Consider the following 17569-nt stretch of genomic DNA (forward strand, 5'->3'; position numbering starts at 1 on the left):
GTATCAGGCAGGGGTGCTACCTTCATAGCCACAGATGTTATCGAATTTAACATGTTAAAATTCAGGTGTAATTGCTTTATGATGAAGACCAACTTGTACTACTACTTGGGTGTAACAATTTTTAGGGGGTATGAAACAGAAAGATCACATAGGCTCTGACATAGTAAAGCAGTTGGAAGACTTCGGGTTATTGGTAGAATACTAAGGAAATGCAATTGGTCTACAAAGAAGACTGCATACGAGCCATTCATGCAATCCAATCCTAGAATATTGCTAAAATGTGTGGGACTCCTACCAGACAGGATTAACACAGGACACTGAAGGTATACACAGATAGGAGACTGTCTCAGATATGCTATTGAAACTGAAATGGCAGACACCTGAAGGTCGACACAACCTATCACTAAAAAATTGCTATAACTACTTGTGTATCACTCACGTAGGGATCTTGTGGATAAGATTAGATTGATTACAGTGTGTACAGAGGCATTCAAACATTCTTCCCATGCTCCATAAGTGAATGGACGCCCCAAAAATATGTAGAACGGGAAGTGCCCTAAGCTATGCACATCACAGTGGTTTGCAGAGTATTTATATATGGAAATGTACATTGACTACTTAAAATATCAAGTGCAGGAGTTAACATTATACCTGCATCAGATACACAAAACTTATTTTATAAATAAATTCACAAGTTAAAATTTACGTAACAATAATTGTGAAACTTCTGTTATTACCTTTATGTTTTTCTTCAATGAGATCACAAATAACTTTATTGTTGAAATATTCCACAGGTTCCCATTCAATGCCTTCTTTCAGGTACTCTTCCTGCTCAGATTTGAGAGTTAGCTCAATAAACAGCTGCTGCAACTTCTCATTGCAGAAGTTGATACAGAATTGTTCAAAACTACAAACAAAGAACTGAAATTTAGTGCCATGTTCAAATAACATGTACTTTTTAATTTTTCAAGTATATTAGCATAAATTTCACTTTTGCTTCTAATGCACACACTCATCACATTTGTAGGAACAAGGAATGGCTGCAAAACTGCCGATTTGAACAGATCTCCACCCAGTTGTGACAAGAAACTGTAAACTGGCTGTAGTGAACCTTTTTTTGCCTATTTTCACGGTGGCCATAGTGTGTATTCATGATATAGATCCATACATAAAACACAGTGCTGTGAAAGATGAAGTTCCAGAGCTTTGAATTTCTTGGAAAACTTTTCTACAAAATGCCAAATATTCTGAAGCAGTGCATAGTTAAAATATATGCACAAAGAACAAACTGGCCTAAAGACTAATTCACAAACTAAATCTACCTGATAAGTTTGCTGTCTACAAAATTACTTGTCAAAACTATGATCAACTGACTAACTGTATGTGGGACGAACATGGAGGAATTTCTTCACAAGATTAATAGAAAACTGTACTGGCTTTCCATCTCAGTCTCAGACAAAATAATAAATCAGCAATTGCTAATCTCCTGAAAACAGGTCACATAATTGACATCACAGAAACAGACCTAAACATTATACACATTAAACCTATAAGCATTGGATAAGATGTTTTAGAAACACTGGATATTAAGAAGCATTTTATGAAGTTTAGTGGGGTCCTAACAACATACAGAATCTAATCTGATTGTACTTATGAGGTCACTATTAATAAATTTGCCATATTAAAAATCACCTACTGTATACTGTAGAAAAGATTTCTGCATATTGTGTCCCTCCAAAAGCTATAAATATCTTAGCCTGTATGCAAGTCATACGACTGTTAAATAACTTGTTACATTTTGTAACCTGCAATAGTAGTGTTCATGTTTAATTTCAACTGATGTCAAGAGCAGATAATATTTTTTCTGTGGAACTGATTCGTTTAGAGATTAAACTGTGTTGTGTAACACATCATTTATTCATTACCTTTGCTGTACTGCAATACCCATACAATCTGTCATTTTCTCTGATACTTATAGTGCTGTCTTTCAAAACTGTGTATGTTGAACAGAAGGAAGTTATTTCTCCACAATGTTGTATACAAAAGAAATCAAAAAAATTTGCAGGTATACTATATGTTTCAACAAAAATCTATATATAGTCTTCTAAAATTCTGTATAAATTCCACTACAATTTTGCAAATTGTAATTAATAATGCATTACCAATACATATTTTTAATGTGTTGATATTGCAGTGAACGTCATTATATAACAAATGAAGCCCAGATGATGAAGCTCTGATTTAAAAATGTACATTGATGAAGTAAAAATGCTATGAATAGACAGTAGACAGGCGTCATTATTAAGTTCTCTACTCATGTTGCCACCTTTTCCTCCACCATGGCATCTTGTATTGTAGCATTTGAAAGTTTATGCTGTTCAAATAAAATTATGTGAAGTGACAACAAGAATAACCCAGGAAGTAATTAGTACTTAGCTTCAATAAATTAAAGAGATGTATTTTGTTAACATAAAAGTATACAAAATTGGGGACACTTAATTTTATTTCATATTCACTGGTCATCCATCCATAAGCTTCAGAAATACCATGTCATGTTGATTTTGACCAGTTATACAATGAAAGGTGAAAAACACTACAAATAATTGGAACAATCAAAAATTTCCCACCCTAACTGATCCAACCAACAAGCAGCAGGACTGTGAGAGTGAGCACTGTTATGAATTAGCACAACACTGCAAAATGACATTCCATACCCATGTATGAAACAAGGCCCAGGGAGTAGACAACATTCCATTAGAACTACTGACGGCCTTGGGAGAGCCAGTCCTGACAAAACTCTACCATGTGGTGAGCAAGATGTATGAGACAGGCGAAATACCCTCAGACTTCAAGAAGAATATAATAATTCCAATCCCAAAGAAAGCAGGTGCTGACAGATGTGAAAATTACCGAACTATAAGTTTAATAAGTCACAGCTGCAAAATACTAATGTGAATTCTTTACAGACGAATGGAAGAACCGGTAGAAGCCAACCTTGGGGAAGATCAGTTTGGATTCCGTAGAAATATTGGAACACATGAGGCAATACTGGCCCTACGACTTACCTTAGAAGCTAGATTAAGGAAAGGCAAACCTACGTTGCTAGCATTTGTAGACTTAGAGAAAGCTTTTAATAATGTTGACTGGAATACTCTCTTTCAAATTCTGAAGGTGGCAGGGGTAAAATACAGGGAGCGAAAGGCTATTTACAATTTGTACAGAAACCAGATGGCAGTTATAGGAGTCGAGGGGCATGAAAGGGAAGCAGTGGTTGGGAAGGGAGTGAGACAGGGTTGTAGCCTATCCCCGATGTTATTCAATCTGTATATTGAGCAAGCAGTGAAGGAAACAAAAGAAAAATTCGGAGTAGGTATTAAAATCCAGGGAGAAGAAATAAAAACTTTGAGGTTCGCCGATGACATTGTAATTCTGTCAGAGACAGCAAAGGACTTGGAAGAGCAGTTGAACGGAATGGACAGTGTCATGAAAGGAGGGTATAAGATGAACATCAACAAAAGCAAAACAAGGATAATGGAATGTAGTCGAATTAAGTCGGGTGATGCTGAGGGAATTAGATTAGGAAATGAGACACTTAAAGTAGTAAAGGAGTTTTGCTATTTGGGGAGCAAAATAAATGATGATGGACGAAGTAGAGAGGATATCAAATGTAGACTGGCTAAAGCAAGGAAATTGTTTCCGAAGAAGAGAAATTTGTTAACATCGAGTACAGATTTAAGTGTCAGGAAGTCGTTTCTGAAAGTATATGTGTGGAGCGTAGCCATGTATGGAAGTGAAACATGGACGATAACTAGTTTGGACAAGAAGAGAATAGAAGCATTCGAAATGTGGTGCTACAGAAGAATGCTGAAGATTAGATGGGTAGATTGTATAACTAATGAGGAGGTATTGAATAGGATTGGGGAGAAGAGAAGTTTGTGGCACAACTTGACTAGAAGAAGGGATCGGTTGGTAGGACATGTTCTGAGGCATCAAGGGATCACCAATTTAGTACTGGAGGGCAGCGTGGAGGGTATAAATCGTAGAGAGAGACCAAGAGATGAATACACTAAACAGATTCAGAAGGATGTAGGTTGCAGTAGGTACTGGGAGATGAAGAAGCCTGCACAGGATAGAGTAGCATGGAGAGATGCATCAAACCAGTCTCAGGACTGATGACCACAACAACAACAACAACAACAACAACAACAACAACCCATGATTTTGGATTCCTTTCATGTGACATCCTTAGGGTGTCACAGTACTGACCGAACTTAATCAGAATACCTTTTGGCATGAAAGAAAAGAGCCTCACAATCCTAAAGTGAATGTCAACACAAGTTTTTGTGTTGACAGAGTTAGTTCACGCGCACTTGAACACACGAGAGTGAGGGAGGGGGAGGTGGGGTGGCCTGATGGCATATATCATACTGTATATAACTGACACTTTGTCTCTTGGGTAAGTGAGGTACCTACATCATACTGAAGGATTACACATCTGTCTGGCATTCTACAATTGCATCTTCAAATCACCTGGACTGAGTTTCATCATGAACTTTTGTTTGTCCATTGTTGAGTATTTCACACCACTTTCTCACATATCTTTCATTCTTTACTGTATCATCATGTACTGCCTTTGATTGATACCAAATTTCTGCAAGTTTTATTTTCTGAACATCCAAAAATTGAATAATACCTCTGACCTGAAAATAGGTGAGGCTTTGTACCTCACAGCTCATTTTAAATAACCTCAAACTCCATGACAACAACAACTTGTTTAGAGTAGCATACACACAATACTGACAGAAGCTAGGTCTCAATCAGTGCAGCAGGAATGCGCAATAAATCACTACTTCCAGAATTAACTTCATATATTCATATTGCTTGGCCGCCCAAAAGCAAGTGCACTTTCCTAACATGTAAGTACATCTACATGCTATCACTATTGATCTGCTACTGCTTATTTTTACATTTTTAATAGGGACAAAGCAAAAGGATTACCAGAGCTGTGTTTTCTAATAAAAACCAATTAGGTACAACACACTTAAATAAAATGATTTTTCTACAGATTCAAATGATAAACATTACAGAGAGCGATTCTTATGACATTCAAAAGCCACCTCACTGATTATCAGGACAGTACTGTATCCTCTGTATTGTGTGTATTCTTCTGTTGCAGAGGATCACGTACCCAAATATGAAAATCAATGCAGCTAATAGCTGTAGATGAACTCATTTCTAATCATTACAGTCTGCATTTCTTAGCATTATAGTACATCATGACAATGGGCAAAGAAATATGTTGCCAACTACCTCACATTAAGTGCAGGAGTGTTGATATTAGTTGCTCACAGGTGTAAATGATAACTGCAGGATTCACCTTGTTGGTATACTTTGTGTACAACATTCATTTCTGTGTTCTCAGAGTTTTACATCTCTCTATCATGTTACCATTTCATTAATGATATTTTCAGTTTCATCTATACCTCAAACTAGTTTTATGTTGCAAATCAAAATTCCTTTTCCAGAAGTTTACAGGACAGACAGCATGACCAAAATTAAGAGAATTTATTTAAAAATAAAATAAATATTTACATAGATCAAATAATTTCCAAATCGATGAAAGGAAGCTGTTTCTAAACTGATGGGTGATTACGGACTTTATATAGGAAGATATTAAAAACTTGAAGTGCTTTCGCACAAGAGAGTAGGGGTGAAATATCTTGTGATGTTCAGAATTTGATACTGTGGTTCTGACAAAAATAGTCAACATTGTCATCAACAATAACATAGTGTAGATACAGTGAAGCATTAATAGTGTATTGTCCTTCTAAGTGAACAACAAGATTTCAACAGCACTGTAAAATTTGTACACTTCCTTGAGACCCTACCATAACATTTCACAAGGTGTAGAAGTGAGTTATTCAGATTCAACTTGCCTGCGGAGCCGGCCGACAGGTGGTGTGCACACACCACTGCCTTGAGACACTTCATATAACCCTGGAGCAGAATTAACCCCATCTCATACTTGTACTTTGTGTCTCTTCTTATTTGTGGGTGGAATTACAATACTTCCTGGTTTCATTAACCAAGCAAATTACAGGTTTGTTGCCCAAGAAATTTGTACCATTAAGTATTCACACTTTACTTTTGCTTTCTTCCCTTTAATAACAGTATATAAAAGTATTGTATACCTGTTAGTCTCGAATATTTCAAACCCGTAAATATCCAGAATTCCCATGGCTTTTGTTGTTTTCTCGCTGTCAGGTTTCAACGAGACATTAAGCCTTGTGACAAGCCATGTGAAAAGGCGATCATACACAGCCTTCGCTAAGGCATCACGAGCATAAAGAGCTGTTTCCCTGTTGAGAGGTGTTGTTACAACATCACCACGTGCCTCAATTGTTCTGTTGGTAAATGCATTCGTTAACTTTTCTGCTTCACACCCCAGTAACTAGAAATAAGCAACCAAAATTAGTTTATAGTTTTTAATGGATAGTTACAACACATATTGTAATTAATGTCAGGATTTGTTTACTCTATAAACATTTGTGTCAATGTAAGTCACCACATTTTAAAAGAAAATACCTGTGCAATGGCTTCAACACTTTCCAGTTTTGAAACCACAGCTCTGCCCTCCACTTCTGTCATTCCGACATTGCCCATGTGGAGAACACTGGCAACAATTGCAAATATATCATCCTGTTCTTTATCTGTTAGTTCTATTGTCGACAATGCAGATTTTACTGTCTGAAATTGTGCTCTGTCATCTATTTCATCTACTGCACCTTTTTGCTGCAGAAAAAAACGGTGTCACCAAGATTAGATAAAAGTATTTCTTTTGGAGTTAAGTGAACAAAAAAATAAAATAGATATCATAATTGTACACTCAAAGCAGTCACTTCAGCTTGTCTTCAAGTTGGGTTAATCCATCTTGTTCACTTTTGACAAATAACATTTTGCAGTAATAGAAGTAACCCCAAAGAAAGAAGAAGATAAAATCTCATCTAGGGATTATGAGTGAGGGACCAGGATGTTGCAGAATATTCTATAATACAATTGTAGTTATCACTTCATAATTCTTTCACATAATCAGGACTATGCAACTTCAACTTCAATAGTCCCCCCCCCCCCTCCGCCTCCCCTCCCCACCAAGTTAATGCACTCAGCATCCACTTGGGAAGGGCGGGGGAGAAAAAGAAGAAAGCACAAACTCAATTACAAACCTCATTTTATTAACTACTTCACATCCATCTTTTTACATCTATCACTATTATTACACCCACAGCAAACAAATTTTGTACCAAAATTTCATGCATGCAATAGACCACACATTACTTACATAAAATAATTATGCCTTACTTACCCCTTGACTAAAGTAGAAATAACTGTCTAGATCTCTCTTTAACATCAGTTTTGACAACATTTCATCATCAGCTCCAGCCAACAACTGATAAAAGATATGGAAATTTCTTTCTCCTGGATACTGATGAACCACTCGTGATTTTTCCAGTAAGTAATTCAAGATTTTTCCACCAACAGGTGAACCCTGAGAATGCCGGAAGCAAATTAAAACAAGAGAATATTATAATATAGCCAAGATAGCACACACAAGATGTTACTGTCTCAATAACTGCAAATCTGAAAGATCCTTCAATAGATGTATTATCCCTCCTCATTTTTTTTAAAAACAGACAGTGAATATTGTATTTAAAGAATATCATATGGAGGGACAGAAGCACTCAATATTTTACCGTAAGAGAAAAAATTCATGTATCTGCAAGTAGCAGCTTGGAATGAAGGCACTGACTTTCACAATTCACGAAAGTATGATGACTGAGGTACAGTGACTTTTCAGTAATTAGCATACATCATAGTAATATGATTCTGTAAACACAAAATATTATTGCAGTTACTAATATGAAAATTCTTATAAATCAGTGACTAAACTACATTTTTTATTCATTTTCTGGATAAAACCCATGTACACAAAATAAATTGTAAACGGAAATGCAAAATAAATTGTAAAGGAAAAGGAAGTAGGTTGTACACAGTGTCTGGAAAGTAACTAGGTATTGTAAAATGGTGGTAGAACTTTTGATATTGATAGAACCATATCGGAAATAGTGTGCACATATAAGTCATTCAAGAAGGTTTGGATTTCTGCAGTAATGGCACAGGCATGCATCAGTCGGCTCGAAGGTCATACTGCCATTCTGGTACCACTACAGCTACAAACATCTGGCTGCCAGGTCAGACCTGCACTCCTTGCTTGGCACATGTTCCACTTCCCTTGAACCCTCCCCAACTTCTTTTTTCCCCACTCAGTGAGTGCTTGATTTTACATTTTCTGCAGTACAGGTGGTATTGTGAGAGGAGCTGCACATGGCAGTTGAAAGGATGGCTGATCACATGACTGTTCAACAGTGAGCACAGATTGCTGCACATTATGAAATGTGGAACACTCCCAACCCGTTGCAGAGTTGGTGGTGTACTGTGAATAGAGTGAATGCCACAATTCGTCCAGAGACAATAAAGAATTTTAATGAACACAAGTTCAGTGAAAGATGCAGGATAAACCGGTTGTCACCCACTTCTCAATCAGTTGATAAGTTGTGACTGTGCAGGAAATCATAGTATGAAGGCTTTTATGACCGGATGACATATCTTCTGGTAAACCTACCGGGATGTAAGGTCATGGTCCATGAAACTCTTCAGCTCCTACCGTTTCATCCAGAGCTGCGCTGGACATCTTCAGAGGGGTGTTTCTCCTCCGGTGAGTCTTGCCGACTGACGGGTCGGACGTCTGAGAGCGACTTATATATCGTAGAAAGTGGGCGTGAGCAGAATTACATATGATATGCAGAGATGATCTTTGTCAGAGATAAAAGTTAACTATCGATTGTGATCTCGTCACGGATAAAACTGTCTAGCAATTCTGTAGTGCTACTGTCAAAATATCACTAAGCTTCATGGTCTCTTCTTTCCGATTAAAATTATCCCTATGTTTATATATTTCAATTGCTTCTCTACAAAGCCGTGGGTAATAGTTCGTCGTCGTAGATAAAATTTTTGTTTCGAAAAACTTCACTTGATGATTTCCTGACTAAGGACAAGCCCGAAAAATGATGGAAGAATACAGTCTCTCTCCCTTTTATAAAGAAAGAAACGGATCAGATTGGAAAGATTTTAAGTAAACATGATATTAGACCTGTTTTTAGACCAACAAAGAAAATTTGTCATGTTCTCCGGTCTGTAAAAGATAAACGCGCTCCTCTATCAGCCAATGGCATATATAAAATTCCGTGTACATGTGGCAAAGTTTATATTGGAACAACAAAAAGAAGCGTAAATACACAGTTAAAAGAACACAGAAGTCTTTGCCGATTAGGAAAAACAGATAAATCGGCTGTAGCAGAACACGCTTTTCAGTCAGGAAATCATCAAGTGAAGTTTTCCGAAACAAAAATTTTATCTACGACGATGAACTATTACCAACGGCTTTGTAGAGAAGCAATTGAAATATATAAACATAGGGATAATTTTAATCGGAAAGAAGAGACCATGAAGCTTAGTGATATTTTGACAGTAGCACTACAGAATTGCTAGACAGTTTTATCCGTGACGAGATCACGATCGATAGTTAACTTTTATCTCCGACAAAGATCATCTCTGCATATCACATGTAATTCTGCTCACGCCCACTTTCTACGATATATAAGTCGCTCTCAGACGTCCGACACGTCAGTCGGCAAGACTCACCGGAGGAGAAACACCCCTCTGAAGATGTCTAGCGCAGCTCTCGACGAAACGTTAGGAGCTGAAGAGTTTCATGGACCACGACCTTACATCCTGGAAGGTTTACCAGAAGATATGTGCAGGAAATATTTGCAAGCAGCCCTTTGAAATCAACATGCCAGGCACCACTGAGAGTGGACTCACAAGGTATGCTACATATCAGGTCTTGCACAAAGAACTGAATTATCAAATGTAGAAACCTCATCACGTGCAATAGCTGACACTGGAAGACTGCGATAGCAGAATGGAGTATGGAGACTCGATGTTGGGTTGGCATGAAGATTGGCTTCAGTTGTTTAATAACATCCTCTGGAGTGACGAGGCTGTATTCTAAGTGGGATGTTTTATGAATAGACACGACTGTCAGTTGTGGGTGGAGCAAGATCCTGGTGTTACGGTGGAGAAATGCAGTCTGACCAAAAGTGATTTTACAGTGCAAAATGACTGACATAAGAGTTATTGGGCCATTTATCTCTCTCAAAACAATTAATGCAGAATGCTACCTGTAGATGTTCGAAAATTATGTTTGGCCCACAGTATCTGCATAGTATAACACTGAAGGTATTATTTTTGTGCAAGATGAAGCAGCACCTCATTCTGCAAATGTTGTATATATGTGGTTGGATAAAAAGTTTCCAGAATCTCCACTGAGAAGATGTGGACCTTATGTGTGGCTTGCAAGAAGCCCAGACCTGACACCAGGTGATTTAGGGCCGGGCAAAATGTGAGGTTTTCCGGAAGAAATCTTACACACTGGGAGAATGGAAGCACAGAGTCAGAACATTACCTGCAATATCCCTCATGACTTCCTTCAAAGGACTCTGAATTCCAAATCTGTCCGAGACAATTGGTCGGCATCACAGGTGCAAAATTTTTTTTGGAAATTTGTGGTAAGGTCTTATGGGACCAAACTGCTGAGGTCATCAGTCCCTAAGCTTACACACTACTTAATGTAACGTAAATTAACTTATGCTAAGGACAACATACACACACACACACCCATGCCCGAGGGAGGGCTAGAACCTCTGTGTGGGGAGCCGCGCGGACCGTGCTCGGCTACCCCGCGCATCATCACAGGTGCATACAGCACATCTTAAAATATGCATCCACTTACTTATATAACAACATAAGCAATCAACATATGCATTCAATAGATCAGTGTTGCAAATGTAGAATTTATTCACCTTTTTTTTCAACACCTAGTTACTTTCCAGACACCTGATATACCTCGTCAATGGAGAAGTGGTCAGACACACAACACAAGCTTCGACTGGACAAAAAACTGGAGAACAAAACTGATCATGGCCATATTCATCAAAATACACCATCATGACATGAACTGGTTTATGGAAACCAAAGAAAATCTATTTTCGAATAAGCAGAATTTCATTCTTTCTAAATATGAATCCAGTGTCAAAGCCACTCTGTTCCTTCACGCAGTAATTGTAAATCATACACCACAATATTCAAGCACAGAAAAGGAATGTTAAGTGTTACACAAGTTAATATGTGGATGAACAGTAAATCAACCTCTACATTATATTTTCAGGAAAAATACTGTTATGAAGAAGTAACGTGTAATATTACAAACACAATAAACGCAAACCTCCAAAAATTCTATGTCCATGTATTTTCCAAATCGACTAGAATTGTCATTGCGGTTAGTTTTGGCATTTCCAAATGCCTCCAGTACTGGATTTGACTGCAACAATTTATCTTTTACTCTGTCCACTTCACGTGTATGCCCTGTTGTTTCAGCAACAAATTCCAGAACCTTTTTTGAAGCCTCAGTCTTTCCTGATCCTGATTCACCTGTAACACATTTGTATGTTGACAACCACTAAAAGACTGAAAAACAGAATGCTCGTCGGTGATATACTGACCTAAAAATATGGCAGGGCAGTAATTTTGGTTTTATACCAGTCAGGGCTAAATTGCTACTTACAATCAAATGAGACAGTAATGGCTGTTATAAAACCAACATAACTTCCATAACATTTTTAATAAAGATCCAAATACATTTCTTAACCATACCCTACATTAGTATGTGTGAAGTAATAAACATAATGTTAACTAAAAGCGACTTTGTTTGTTAACCTCAGACACACTCTTTTTAAGGGACGTGACCATAAGAAAAGATACAGATATCCTTGGTGACCTCCATTTCCCTAAATTTGATGATAGGAAGAGTATCTGAAATTAATAGAAATGAAACACACAAATTCAACTGAATAACAAACAAGAATAATTATATTTACTATATTAATCGAGACGCTCAGTGCTAGGTAGTGGTAAGCCACACAAAGAGAAGTATTGGGATTTGTACACTTTTCATATCCCCTAGAGGTTGGCAAACCACTGGTGAAGGGAGGGGGGAAGGGGGAGGACCCAAGAGAGAGCAGCTATACCAATTGATTAGAACACTGTCTCTATCAAACATTAGTGTTATCTGTACACATATATGTAGTTATATACAAAGGACAATATTATCTTTTTTTCATCCGTATTAGTAATGGATTAATTTGTAATTAGAAACCAAAGATACAGTCAGTTACACATTTTAAGGAAATGCACTTAATTTTGCTTTTTTAAGCAATTCACTATCCTTCTTCTGGCTGTTGTCTGAACTAGATGTAAGGTCCGCAAACCTTATATTATCCATTCAGTAATAATGCTATTACTTTCAGGGGAGTGTGTAACTTTCTTAGACACATTTAAACTTCATTCTAGCTTTTCATTCAATATATGTGTTTAATTTTCTGGCCATTTTAAGCACAAGGGTGTCAGATAGTTCAGTAACTGAATGAGCTAAGTGCTTCGTACTTTCTATCATTGACTATTTCTTGATTGGAATATAAACTTGCACTTAATAAAACAAAGTCCGATAAACCCCAGTTAAAGATTTTACATATGTGAATTTAAGTGAGCTTACATGGTAGATCGTTACAACTAACAGACAACAGCAAACACTGAACATTGGCCTGATGCAATCATTTAATACTGATGGATATTTAATAAATGTTCTTCATTTGCAGAAGTCTCTCTAATTAAAAAAATATAAAATTACTTTCTTTTACATCATTATTGGAGCATATCCTTTGGATGCAACAATTCACGATTACTAGTACATCTTCTCATTCATCTGGTCTCTAAAAAAATCTTCTTTGAAAATATCAAACAACTTACAAAAGATAATGTAATTGGATAGATAAAAAATCTACTCACCAAGCAGTGGCAGAACACGTGCATAAAAAAGGTTATAATGCTTGCGTGTTCTGCTGTAGCTTGGTGTGTAGATCCAATTTCATTATATTGTCAAAATTTATAAAAGGAGACCCTTCACAGTGCACACCCTGTTGTTACGTATTACACCATGACACAGCACAACATTTTTCTACTTTAGCATCATACGCTGCAGCAAGATGGGTGTGTTGCAAAGGAAACAGCATGAATTGTTTGGATGAAAGCATGCATTGTGGAGCCCACAATAAAGCAGACTGTTTTGAGAGTGAATCCTCATGCAATGACAGCATTGCAGATGCTGATTATCAGCCAGATCCATGTGACATCTCATCAGACGTAACCATAAAAAAATGTAAGTATGTGGCCTGCCATATTATAGCATGTCACTGTGGCTTATTGTGACAGTGCAGTACATGCTGTGCTATCAAATAACAACAACAACAACAACAATAATAATTAATGCAACCATGAATTATGTGAAAATTCCTAGGACATTAATCTAGAGTCCATTAACCGTTAATGACTGTTATACATGTGATTGGCATCAAAAGTACCTGCTGTAGAGGTTATTGTGGTTTGCCTTTATACAGGGTGTTACAAAAAGGTACGGCCAAACTTTCAGGAAACATTCCTCACACACAAATAAAGAAAAGATGTTATGTGGACATGTGTCCGGAAACGCTTAATTTCCATGTTAGAGCTCATTTTAGTTTCGTCAGTATGTACTGTACTTCCTCGATTCACCGCCATGATTTCATACGGGATACTCTACCTGTGCTGCTAGAACATGTGCCTTTACAAGTACGACACAACATGTGGTTCATGCACGATGGAGCTCCTGCACATTTCAGTCGAAGTGTTCGTACGCTTCTCAACAACAGATTCGGTGACCGATGGATTGGTAGAGGCGGACCAATTCCATGGCCTCCACGCTCTCCTGACCTCAACCCTCTTGACTTTCATTAATGGGGGCATTTGAAAGCTCTTGTCTACGCAACCCCGGTACCAAATGAAGGGACTCTTCGTGCTCGTATTGTGGACGGCTGTGATACAATACGCCATTCTCCAGGGCTGCATCAGTGCATCAGGGATTCCATGCGATGGAGGGTGGATACATGTATCCTCGCTAACGGAGGACATTTTGAACGTTTCCTGTAACAAAGTGTTTGAAGTCACGCTGGTACGTTCTGTTGCTGTGTGTTTCCATTCCATGATTAATGTGATTTGAAGAGAAGTAATAAAATGAGCTCTAATATGGAAAGTAAGCGTTTCCGGACACATGTCCACATAACATATTTTCTTTCTTTGTGTGTGAGGAATGTTTCCTGACAGTTTGGCCGTACTTTTTTGTAACACCCTGTATATCTGTTAAATTTCTGTATTGTTCAGATTGTTTCATAGATTCACGTTATCAGTAATTTTTGCATTCTTTTTTATTTCACAAGGAGGAAGACTTAACCCCTGTTGTTAGACAGGTGCCCATCTCCTCTGCTAAGAAGGGGAATCCTTCGATGGCAGCAGCAGATGCCGGAGTTGAGTAAAACGGCTAAATGTAAATGGCGGCATAATCTGTTATGTACTGTGACATAATTATTAACCAGGATTAACAAATATTTGAAAATGATTATAATTTTACTTAAATGATGATAATTATGAGCATTGTTATTTAGGAGAGCCAGCAAATAATAATATTGATATTAGTAATACAATTTGCTTCATAAATATGTTACAAAATGGACATAATTTTTATTTTTAAGGGTCAAAGGTACACGCGCAATGCAACTAGATTACGATGAGATCAGTATGAATTGTGAAGCCAAAAGTTGGCACTGACACTTTGGTGATATACAATGACAAGCCACAAAATTATACGTATTCCTTGAACTCAATATTGTTTTCTCACAGTGTACAATAGTTTAAAGTGCTCTGTGACAAGAAAATGTATGTAGTACCTAAAAGCACAATAAACATAACTCTTATGTCAATCACCTGATTTATGGAATATTTTTTAACCTTTATGGCTCTCCTGTAAAATTTACTCATTGTGGCTTATCATTGTTGATCCCCAAACAACTCAGTTATATTTCCATAACACATTTAAACATAAAAAAACAATTATCTACCTGATATGAGAATACATTGTTCTCTGTTTTCCTCCAAAAGAAATCTTAGTGCAGTGTCTGATATGGCATATCTGTAAAAATAAAAATACTGGATTATGGTTTTTGTATGAAGCTTTCCACATTAACAAAACAGCAGTTGAAAAATGATTTCCTGACAAGCACTGAAAAGGAAACAAATTATAACAACTGGCTGATTGAGAAGACTACAGAAATATTATTGCAATGGATAATTTTCACATCACACGGACCTAAACGTTTCATAATTGTATGAAAGAACAGTGTAAATTTAAAATTTTAATCTTGGTAGAATTTAACGTCTTCGTAAATGCAGCTTCTTTCCTCTGTGAAATACACTATTTAAACACAAAATGCTCATTAGTGGAAAATATCATCAATATAACACCTATTAAGTATGTGGGCTAGTAATTCTATTACCAGAACAACGCAGCTAATATGGAAAAGAATTTGATACAATTTAAAATCTTGACAGTGGAACTAAAGAACCAAGACTATGGCTAAAAATCAACAGAAAATGAGAGTGCCATGTGGAAGAGCTCTTGAAATGTAGCTTTCAAAGGCTTGTTTGCTTTTCATGTGCTACCAGGGTGTATACGTGGTCACGGAAAAAAAAAATTCCGGATTTATTCCGGATTTTTCCCGGATTTCCCAGTTAAAAATACGCTCTCTCCCAGGTGACAGTATATTTTCCCTTATCAATCCTTTGAATGGTTATGGTTTTATACACAGGCATACAATTTCCCGGCAATTTAGGAAACGAAACTCGGGAAAAAAGACACGTTTTGGAAATATCTTTGATGTGCAGCAACATGCACACTGCGTATTTTCGTATTACGAAAGTTTACATTGGAATTCCACCAAACAAAGCATGTTACTTTCCGAATCACTGAAATCGAGATTGCGATGCGCTTTTGTAAGCCAGTCATAGCTCATGTCACGTGATCTTGCCAGCAGATGACAGTGGATATTCAGAGCATAGCATACGTCATGTAGTCAGTCAACAGCAACATCACTTGTTAAGTAGCACGAACACACAAACAGGGAAAGTTAATAATTTAAATTAATATACATAGTGTAGCTACAAGAAAAGCAAAGCTTTCACATATAATATTGGTCTGAAGCTGCAAGAGAAGCTAAGCTTTTGCATATACTGTTGATCTTTTTTGCGCGTGTTACACTTTAAGATATATCATACAAATGTGCCAGTAAAATTTTTAATAATGTCATAAATGTCTGATCTTCAGTGTTCGAAATTCTTCTAAATGGCTCATCAAAGAGTTGATTTTTAAAAGACAGTCAAACGCTCTGTGATTTAATAAATTCATGGTACATTCTTGCACATAGTCCAACTTACGAAAGGGATATTTACTTTGAAAGTAACGCTTTTCAAACCACTATTCACAATATTTTCCCGCGACCTGTTAGAAATAGGTTCATTTCAGCAGTTGCCAGAGAGCGCATATACCAGGCGACACCGTGCTTGGGTAGCTATCATGACGTAGGAAGCCCGTGTGTACGTACGTGTAAAATATTAAAAGATCATACATTATTTCATAAAAGAAACATGCACATCAGAGGATACCTCAAGAGCATCTGAATTTCATGAACCATACTAAAATGTGCACATTTAAAGTGCATACTTAAATGCACATTCGTATGTCCAGATTCCCAATGAAGTAGACCTCGACCTGATATTAAGCTTTTCAGTGCGATTTTCGGGATGTAAATTTTCTTGGAGCACCAGTGCTGTATTACATAATGTTCGGTTCTTTATTATGGCATAATGCCATACATGCTAGAAAATGAAAACGTGCACTTGAAATGCAGTAAACAGTTGAAACTAGCCAGTACTGTGGAATTAAACATTTCGTTTCAAATACATTGACTGTCTCTGCGGAAGAGGTTAACAAAAGTCAAATTCCTTTAGCAAACAGACAAAAATAACTTCATTGTTACGCAAGGCGATTAATGCTTGACTGCCAGAAAGGTGGAAATCAAATAAAATCTGAAACTAACGACATCATTTAGCCTTCCTTAATTATCTGAATGTGTTTTAATTCACTTGATAGTTCCAGGCCACAGATATCCGTTCTGTTTTCATTTGGCGTGAGAGTAAGCGAGGGGAAACAGCAAAATCACTAATGTGAACACAGATCACGTGGAGACTACCCACTATAACTCAGACTGCTCTGCGCATCAGCCACGGATCTACGACATTTGCGAACCAGGCCAATACTAGAAAAACTCGAACTTTCAAAATATGTTCTTCTTGTAGAGCACATCTTTGTGAAAAGTATGAAACATAAAACATATGTATTCGAAGAAATGTAAGACATTATTTGGTCTTAAGTGTGCCAAAGTGCAGTGCCACGCCTCTTCATACAGCATTT

The 17569-nt window shown here is 37.1% G+C and overlaps 1 protein-coding gene across 3 annotated transcripts in view; it reads right to left on the reverse strand.

Moving 5' to 3' along the window:
* The window catches only part of LOC124602204 (unconventional myosin IC), a 415107-nt gene that overhangs the window by 55641 nt on the left and 341897 nt on the right, over positions 1-17569 (reverse strand). For all 3 annotated transcript variants that reach the window (XM_047136305.1, XM_047136304.1, XM_047136306.1), the window contains 6 exons: positions 15162-15232; positions 11402-11607; positions 7364-7546; positions 6586-6792; positions 6192-6451; positions 738-907 (listed from right to left, as the gene is read on the reverse strand). In XM_047136305.1, the coding sequence (XP_046992261.1) occupies positions 738-907; positions 6192-6451; positions 6586-6792; positions 7364-7546; positions 11402-11607; positions 15162-15232 (1097 nt within the window). The remainder of the gene's footprint in view (positions 1-737; positions 908-6191; positions 6452-6585; positions 6793-7363; positions 7547-11401; positions 11608-15161; positions 15233-17569) is intronic.

Source organism: Schistocerca americana, chromosome 1 (genome assembly GCF_021461395.2).
Source record: "Schistocerca americana isolate TAMUIC-IGC-003095 chromosome 1, iqSchAmer2.1, whole genome shotgun sequence".
In the NCBI taxonomy this organism is placed as follows: Eukaryota; Metazoa; Arthropoda; class Insecta; order Orthoptera; family Acrididae; genus Schistocerca; species Schistocerca americana.